The sequence below is a fragment of the Sinocyclocheilus grahami genome, unplaced genomic scaffold, assembly GCF_001515645.1.
Source record: "Sinocyclocheilus grahami isolate Dianchi unplaced genomic scaffold, SAMN03320097.WGS_v1.1 scaffold308.1, whole genome shotgun sequence".
Classification (NCBI taxonomy): Eukaryota; Metazoa; Chordata; class Actinopteri; order Cypriniformes; family Cyprinidae; genus Sinocyclocheilus; species Sinocyclocheilus grahami.
Genome location: NW_015505487.1, coordinates 948,204 through 958,266, shown reverse-complemented (window position 1 = coordinate 958,266; position 10,063 = coordinate 948,204). Strand labels below are relative to the sequence as shown.

The following is a 10,063-nucleotide window of genomic DNA, read 5'->3' as shown; positions in this document are numbered from 1 at the left end:
CAGTCCTGCAGAGTTCAGCTCCAACCCTAATCAAACACACCTGAACAAGTTAATCAATGTCTTCAGGATTACTAAGGCTATAGGCAGGTGAGTTTTTTTCTTCAGGGTTGGAGCTGAACTCTGCAGGACTGCGGCTCTCTAGGACCGAACTTGCCTACCCCTGACCTACACCAACCCTACACCTAAACCTACCCCTTACAGGAAACTTTCTGCATTTTTAGATTTTCAAAAAAACTCATTCTGAATTATTTATAAGCCTTTTGAATTATAACACTTAAAATGTCCTCATAAATCACCTTCTCGTTGTAATACCTATGTCATACCCATGTTATTATACAAATTTGTGTCCTCATAAACCACATAAACATGCACACACACACACACACACACACACACACATTTTAAAGTCAGCATGAAGTGCAATTTGCAACCTATTTACTTCCATAACCTGATATTTCTAAATGATGGGATTTGAGAAAAGGCACACTGGCATTTAAAGTTACAGTTGTCTCAATTTTAAGATTAAACTTTTTTTTTTAAAGAAATTAATACATTTTATTAAGCAAGGACACATTAAATTGATCAAAAATTACAAATATTTACAATGTTACAAAATAATTATATTCAAAAAATGCTGTTCTTTTGACCTCTCCATCTATCAATGCATCCTTGTGTATTATGATTTCCACAAAAAAAAAAAAAAACCTAAGCAGCACAACTGTTTTCAACATTGATAATTATAAGAAATGTTTCTTAAGCACCAAAGCAGCATATTAGAATAATTTCTGAAAGATCATGTGACAATGAAGACTAGTCATATTGCAGCATACAAAGTTAGAACTGTGAGATATAAAAGCACTTTGTAATACAGCACATAGACACATTGAGTCACAAATTAACAATTTTGAGATATAAAGTCACATTGTGTGATATAAAGTTGCAAGCATGTGACAAAGTTACAACTGTGAGATATAAAGTCACACTGTGAGAAAGTGAGATTAGATTTGTGAGATAAATTCATATTGTGACAGAGTTGCAATAGGGCGACAAAGAAAAAAAAAAGTTAATGTGATCAATCTTGATTTCATGTTGACATCAAAACATATTTTTGGATTTAATAAGTCTGGGCTTAGTATTGACTGACTGTCTAGTGTAAATGGATATGATACTGAAATAGATAAACTATTAGCCAGCTTATGGCTTTATGAAGTCAGTCATAGATCATGAGTGGTGCTGAAAAGTAAACAGAAGGCATAATTTTGGCACATTCTCTGTCAGACTAGATGCCACAAAGGGTGATATAGGCTGTCCATCGCAGGTATAATGAGCCCGTCTCTTAGATGGCATAGTGACTGCGGTTGGATGAAACTACTTAATGAGACACATCTGCTCAAGTGTGTTTTTTCAGTGGAGCCGTTCACATGTAGACGACACATGCAAAGCCATCACTATTTCAGGCAAATCTAATAATGTCCTAAATTCAATTTAAATGCAGATTTACAAGCCAGTGCTTCAGGTCCGCATCAGAGCGAGAAAGAAAAGGCACAGCCTGTGCCTTTAAACACAATTTGTGAAAATTAAGTTGGTGTGGCTTCTAATAAAAATCTCCTGACAGCGGGATAAATTAAATAATGCCTTACAATGAGTGTGTGTCCTTGTGCTACAGGGAATGATTAGATTGCCAGGTGATGCAATGAACAGCTTGGAATTACGTGAGCATCCACAGGTCACAACGGAGCATTGTCATGCTGATCTATCTATCTATCTATCTATCTATCTATCTATCTATCTATCTATCTATCTATCTATCTATCTATCTGTCTGTCTGTCTGTCTGTCTGTCTGTCTGTCTATCTATCCATCCATCCATCCATCCATCCATCCATCCATCCATCCACCCACCCATCCAATGATGGAAACAGCCTTCCATAGTTAACTGGTCAAAAGTGGCAGTAAATACTTTTTACATTGTTACGACTATTTTTTTTTTTTCAAATTAATGCTGTTCTTTAGAACTTTCTAGTCATCAAAAAATCCTGAAAAAAGTATCACGGTGTACACAAAAATATTAAGCAGCACAACTGTTATCGATTATTATCAATAGAGTCCTCTTCAAATAGTGTCTCATTAAAATCCAAATACAGAAGAATTCCTTGGATTTTTAACACACACATTTAAAGGTGACTATATCGCCCCCTTGAGGTCTGAGGGTTGTTACTTTCAGCACAGTACTGTATGGAACCTTGCCTGAAATGACTTGCTGGCTCAGTCACATCTGTCTTTGCATACTTATAATAAAAATGTTTCTGACTTTAGTTGAATGAACACAAAGATAATGTTACAAAACACATCATCCCATTCTCAAAGTGTCGCTGCTGTGTACCATCTGTTTAGTGCACTCAAACAGTACTTCACAATAAAATTGGTTAACTTATCTCAAATACTGGCTTTTGAGCAATACATACAAGAACCAGACCGCTACAGATTGTTTTGTAACACATTTTGTGGGAGATTATGGTAAAGTTTCGCCCCCTCCTTCAGGTGTAAGACCTACTAAAAGTGAGCGTGCAAATGGAAGCGAGGTCCACGAGTGAAAGTGCAAATGAGCAGATGCATTTCAGCTATACCGAGAAAGGTTACCCTCGCTTTCTCAATCACCCTGTGGAATAGTGGGTGGTGAATCTTTTACACTTATTTTACTCTCTCTCTATATATATATATATACCCCGGAGTGACTCACTGAGATTGATTCAATCCACCTGCAAGAGATGGCGGATGGAAAGAGAGATAAAGGCTGGAAGAAGACGGAGGAGCTGGAGGAAGATGAGGGTGGAATCAAAGGGCAAGAACTGAAGCAAACTTCTTGTGTTTGGATGCTCAGAAGACGCAATGCATCCCACCACCAAAATCCACAGCTGTCAGACCCTCACCGTCAGAATGAAGTGCAGAAGATGTGCGTGTCCGCAGATGGATCGTTTGGTGTAATATACTCTCATGTTGACAGAAGGATTAGAGGTTCTCGGGAGGATAATGACTGGGAGACAATGCTCTGGGAACGTTCAAGTGATCCATCACCTGCTTTCTGGGCACCTGTGAACTCACAACACTGAGACGTGCCAGCAATGGGGCCACAGCTAAATTTGTGTCCACTCTGGGGAGGATGGGAAAGGAAACATTCAGCTCATTGAGAGACATGCATAAGATACGTAATGTTGGTGAAAAAGAGCATGAAAGAAATACCACCAATATCAAATATATCAAAGCAAAACCACCAGAAGAAAGAAAGAATGAAAGAAAGAAAGAAAGAAAGAAAGAAAGTAGACTGTGTCCAGTTATTCAGCTACAACACTTCAGCCGAGAATGCCTGACATGTTGGCAGCTTGTCAATAATATGATTACTAGTTTCCCTAGGCGTTTTCTGAAAACTGTATCTAGACGAAAACATTCAGTCCTCCCAATATCACAGTAAACTGTTAAAAGCTGGGATGAAGAAAAGGGAAGAGTAAAATCAAACTAAATATTTACACTTCCAAAAGAAAATGTGAGTGATTTCGCCTTTTGCAAAGAGTCTTCTAGTTGTTTGATACTATTGCTAAGATGCTCTGAGTGGTGTTTAACACAGTTGCTAGGGTGTTCTGTGTGATTGCTAAAGCTTTTCCAGGGGGTCGCTAAAGTGTTCTGAACGTTTTAGAGCAATGCTATGTGGTGTTCTAGGTGGTTGTTAGGTAGTTAATAGGGTGTTTTGCTGAAGTGTTCAAAATGGTTTTAGCGTACTAAAATAACTAAAATGGTTTTAGATCTCGCTAAATTGCTGCTTTGCGTCAGGTCAAACAAAGCCTATTAGTCACTCTAAATTCACTGTAAACCAGCTTCTTGGGGCTTATTGATTTTATAAAACGGTTACCACACAATACATATATTAAAGGAGGGTCTGAATACTTAGGACCATGTGATATTTCAGTTTTTCTTTTTTAATAAATCTGCAAAAATGTCAACAATTCTGTGTTTTTCTGTCAATATGGGGTGCTGTGTGTACATTAATGAGGAAAAAAAATTTACTTAAATGATTTTAGCAAATGGCTGCAATATAACAAAGAGTGAAAAATTTAAGGGGGTCTGAATACTTTCCGTACCCACTGTATATCAGTATGTTACTTTTTAAAGTGAAATCATTAAATATCATCCTTCCACTAGAAATACTGATGTCAAAGGTCAAAGGTGTAAGTTTGTAAAAATTTACAACGGCTTTGAATGAGGCTCAACCAATCAGAATCAAGGACTGGAACTATCCGTTTAAATTTTTAAGGCTACGGTCACACAAGATTGCACTCAGTTCACTTCCATTCATTCACATGCGTAAATTGTACACCAGAAATGCAAGAAGTTTCATCTTCCACTGGGTACCAAAGTTGATCTGTGAATTAAAAAAAACAAAGACATTTATTTGACCAAAAGAGGATCTAAGCAACAACAGAACACACAAACTTAAAAGCTTACTTTGGACCCCATGTGATTTAAAACCCCCCAAAAAACTCCTAACCCCAAGTATGAATAACAATAACAGTAATATCTGGCTTAGCAAGAAGCACTGTTAATTAAAAGCTCACAATAAAATGCAAATAGATGCAGCGCAACTCAAACACAGAGATTTACGAGACTGTAATGTTCGGAAAAGTGGGAGATCACAAAACGCAAACAATCGTTAAGTCACCAACATCTGTTCTGCAAAGAACAATAACAAGATCATTAAACCGGGCTGTCACGGGATCACTGGCACACGACTCGGGGAGCATGTTTCATTATTCACACTAAGAACATTCTCTGTCACATTCAGCGAGCGGAGCGACAAGACCCCATTTTGGAAACAGATCTGCATTAACAAACCTCCCGTAAAGAGCGAGTGATACAATTAGAGCTGCACGTGTTCACCTGATTGTCGTATAAAAGCCAGGCCAGGATCAAATGACACATTTGTGCTTTTCATGTGGCTCAGCATAAGCTAACACGGTATCCGAGTGGGCTGTTTTTGCTTTTAACACAAGAACGGTCAAAAACGGAAACGTAAATACCACTCTCTTAAGAGTACACTCGGGTTTGCTGCGACCAACGTGCTTGTATCCAAACGCAACTCTCTTGCTGTGCAAATTACTTTCATAAAGTGATTTTACCAGCGGCAGTACTTGTTGTTTCAGCTCTGTGGTTTCCATGGAGACTAAGGAACAGCAGGAACAGGAGAACCTCTTGCCATGCTCGAGCCCAAACTCCGTCCCTAACAAGCCTGACTCTCTCTGGTAACAACATCCCTTGAGCAGACAGACACTTAAACATACAGACAGACTGAATGCACCCTCCGGCCACCCATGTTAATGTGCTTTGGGTGTTTTTTTGTCAAAGAATCTCAAATGCCTGCTAAAAGCCAGCTCTGAGCGTTGGCAACTTGGCACGACACTCCAAAACCCCAAGGGCTGGTTCGAAATATACCTTGCGTCGGCCCTGGTAGGTTTGCTCTTGTGCCGCGTAGGCTATGCTCCAAGAGACTTCTCTCTCTCTCTCCCCAATGTATTCTCTGATTTTACTTTATCAAACAATACTGGCCATTAATATTCAGTTCAGTGAGAAGCATAGAAGCGCATGCAAATCAAATCCTGTCAAGGGGATTATTGCATCGCTTAAAGCTACGGCTGACACATTCGCTATGTACGTCTTTCTGTGCCATTCCTCCTGGGCAGGAGTTACGCTTTTGCGTCAATTAAAACCAAAACGGCGGCTGTATTAACCTAAGGTCAATGAGAGAGGCCTGTAGATTTATCACTGTTACTGCTGACAGAGTTGTTTGCTATAACAAATGTTTGCAATTACGATTACTTCGCAGTGAAGCGTGGAAGAGCGCTTCGACTCTAATTACAGATAAGAGACGGGAGATCAGGTCCACAAATGGTGACCAGGGTAATTGTCATGCATATCAGTGCAGTCTACCATGGCAACACAAGACACTTGGTACCTGCAATCTTATTTCCCTTAATGATTTGGGAATATTTTAAAACAATGGACCTCAGAGTCTCACTTGTTTTGCATACTGATATATCTGAGCTTAAAGGGAGAGTCCAAATTAAGTTTCTGTCATTATTCACATACCCTTATGTCGTTCCAAACCTGTATGACTTACTTTCTTATGTGGAACACAAATTATGATATTTTCAGGGTCCAAACAACATTGTACCCCACTGGCTTTCATTTTATGGACCAAAAAAAATTTAAAATCCAATATCTTCACAGAAGAAAGAAAGCCATATAGGTTTAGAACAACATGAATATAGGAGTATATGAAAGTTTTTAATTAAAGGTTATTTTAAAAAATGTGAATGAACAGAATGGTAAATATGGAGTGTGAATTTAATTTCTCTTCTTAGTAAATGTGTCTCTATAATTAAGTCATACAGTCATAAATTTATAGCAGCCATTAAACAAATATATCTGACCACAGAATCTAGTGATTGGCCAACCAGAATAAAGTATTCCAGAGAGCTGTTTTATCAAGTTAAAATAAAGTAAAATAGGATGCACTGAACTAAACACTTGTCATGTGCCTTTATTTAAGGTAACATTTTTTGTATATATTTTTTTCCACTTAATATTGGTTGGTTAATCTTTGGTCACTTTTCTGCAAGAAAAAAAAATGAAATATGTTATACTTGTACACAGGAAATTTAAATTCAGTGAGAAATTCTGTTTGCAACCTATTTTGCGAATATACTAAACGTACAGTGGGACTCAAAAATTGATTGTATTGTTAAAAGTGGGTGATATAAACCAGAATGGAGCCAGATGTTTGAAGTAAAGGGGTTTGGTGACATCACAGAAAAAGTCATTTCAGAGGTGACGCAAAAATAAATTTCATATTTAAACCTTAATACTTTTATTCAGCAAGGACACATTCAATTGGTCAAAAGTAACAGTAAAGACTTTCACAGTGGTACAAAAATATCTATTTCAAATAAACACTGTTCTTTAGAACTTTCTATTCATCAAATAATCTTGAAAAACACGTATTACAGAATCCACAAAAATAATTAGATAAATCGTTTTTTTTAGCACCAAATCAACATATTAGATTTCTGAGGGATCATGTGACACTGAAGACTGGAGTAATGATGCTGAAAAATTAGCTTTGCCATCACAGGAATAAAATACATTTGAACATATATTAAAACAGAAAACAGTTATTTTAAATTGCAATATTATTCCACAATATTACGGTTTTTAATGTAGATTTAATCAAATAAATGCATGCTTGGTAATAATAAGAGACTTCTTTCAAAAACATGTAAAAATCTTACCGAACCCAAACTTTTGAAAAGCGATTAAGAAACCAACAAATCTGCCTTTTTATTTTCTTTATGCAACATACTTATGAGTCAGCAAGCATTTCATGACCATTTTGATTTCAAGTTTTATTTAAGGTATAACAATTGCGCAACTGGCCAACAGGGCAGCACAACAGGACTGGAGGGTATGGATCATAATTAAGATGGTCTAATCTGTCTCATGAAGTCAAGTATAGCAAGCCAAAGAGCATTCCTTCTTTCAACACTCAACTATCAGATTCCTCTGACAGATAGAGGAAACGGTGAGAGAGAGAGAGAGAGAGAGAGCACACGCTTCTTGCTTCTCCCAAGATCAACAAAACCTCTTTTGTTCACAGGGGATGATGCTCAAATACAGTGCTTAAATATTTAATCACATATACACCAATTTAAGAAACCTGATTATGCAAATGCCTCCTCAATGAGAGACATTATTTTCTGATATCAAATGATGTAAAATCTGCTTTGAAACATTATTTTGGGTATATGGAATGTCGTGAATGTTTGAATATATCTGTGTGGGCATAAAAACTTCTAAAAGTGGTAGTAGTGGGTGAACATTTCTGGATGAAAAACTAGACCAGTTTTCGATTAGTATTCTGTATTGAGCAACTGATGAGATGAGAAGTCATGTACTACACCTCCACACTGTGAAAAGAACATGGATGCACTTGTTTGAGAGAAAACAATAAATAAATAAATACCACAGGGGGGAAAAAACTATTTATTAAATGTATTATTTTCTTTTTTGTGACAAATTAAATTAAATAATTAAATAAAATGTTCAAACAAAACAAAATAAAATATAATAAAAAAAATTAAAAATAAAACAAAACAAAATCCATAAGTTGTTTTGGGGAAAAAAGGAGTCACAATGATTTTTTTTGTGTTAACTATCATTAAACCACAAATGCTGTCAAACTATAAATTATGTGATTTCTGTGCCACTAATGCCACTCAATAAAACTGGTTTCCATGAGCACACACAGTCTTCCCTGATCCAGCAGATCGTCTCGGCCCAAACTCGTGTCGGGATACTTAAACAAACAGCACAATGTTTTGATATAGCCACAGAGCCACAGTGTTTACTCTTTTCGGTCAAATCACCCCATAAATGGCTTACTTACAGTCTCTGCACATTAAAATGGGGCATAAAAAAAGTATTTGAATGTTAAAAAAAAACCTTGCACTGATTCTTTTAGTCACTCTATTAGTGCAATGGAGCTACAAGCTTAACGAAGCTGCTAAATTTCTGGCAAAAGACTGAGCCCCCAGGTCTTCTCCACGGGGGGCTTCGGGAGACAGGGAGACAGCCGCACAGAGACCATCAACAGCAATTTCAAGCCTTCGCTCCCCACAGACATGCCAGATTATTCCAAGTTGCACTTCTCTGGAATGTGGCACTGCGTTAGTACTTCATCGAACGAGGCGCTCCTCGGAGAGGCTTTCCATCGCGCTCGTATCAATGAGCTTTTGAAGGAGCCCGATCCCTCACGAACACCCACACGTCGGTGGTTGAGCACGTAAGCCGCAATGTCATGCTACGAGGGTGATCAGCATGCATTCAGAGCGGGTAGGTGTGAGTATGACGCGAAAAAATTCTAGATAAAATATGTTCAGCATTGAAAATAATTGAGGAGAACTCAATCAAGTGTGTCAGAAATACAACAATTGAACAAATTATGACAAAACTATACATCTGGTCATACTGTAAGCCGTCAGGTATTATAATATCAAATCTGATCTTTAAATAAACTATCAATTGTCTTTATTGCAATAAGGATACATTCAGTCTGTTTAGAGAAGTTAACATCAGCCTAAGGTGTCACGCTGTATTAGCGGTGGCACAAACTTAACCCACATAAACAAAATAATGGTCCTGACAGGATCTCTTACATAAATCCAGAGCACAGTTGTATTTCAAAGCTCAGTTCCCCTGGCAAACAAACAGCAAAGCGAAATATAAAAATAAATCACAAGCCGCTTTCAACTACATATCTGGTTTGAAGGCAGGTCCATTCTACACATTCTTTCAGATGTTTACCACTGTGCTGCACAGGAAAAGAAGCATGCAGACGAATCGATGCCATAAACCATACTCACCTAAGAGCATGGCTGTGTTTAGGCGCAGCTGGTGAGGGTTTCTGTGCCGGTCAAGCTCAGTGATGAAGCACTCGTGCAAGAGCAGTCCGTGCAGTACAGCGCTGACAGAGAGAGAATACACTCTGAACGCGTGCTGCTCTTAGCTGAGATGAAGCGGAGAGAGAGAGAGAGAGAGAGAGAGAGAGTCTACCCAGAGACGTAGTCGGCAGATGCGGCTCCCACAGTCCCTCTGAGCGTGAAGAAAAAGGGAGAATCTGGGTCGCTGCGCTGTGGATGTGGCACGAGAAGCTGTGTAAAATCAGCAGAGCAGCTGATCAGACGGGGTTTTGGCCGATCTGCTTTGGAAATCGCGCACCTGGCTGTGATTCAGCTTGTAGGAATCTGGATGTTGTAAATCAGGGGCAACCCCAGGCTCACTTTGTGAACGCTGGAACACAGACTCAGAAACAGTCAGTGTTGGAGAGTGAGTGCTATAAATGCTCCAGTTAAGATTTGGATCAAATATTAAACAAAATGTCCCTTATGAAAGTAAGGTGTGGGGTGCACTAATAAATCGAGAAATATCTAATGTGCATGGCTAAAGAAATCCTGTTTACC

General features: G+C 38.2%; 1 protein-coding gene across 1 annotated transcript in view; it reads right to left on the bottom strand.

Moving 5' to 3' along the window:
* Window positions 1–9,606, bottom strand: part of znf385b (zinc finger protein 385B) — a 64,721-nt gene extending 55,115 nt beyond the window's left edge. The window contains exon 1 of the mRNA XM_016293873.1: window positions 9,467–9,606. Within this exon, the coding sequence (XP_016149359.1) occupies window positions 9,467–9,476 (10 nt within the window). The 5' untranslated portion in view covers window positions 9,477–9,606. The remainder of the gene's footprint in view (window positions 1–9,466) is intronic.
* Window positions 9,607–10,063: the final 457 nt, after the last annotated feature.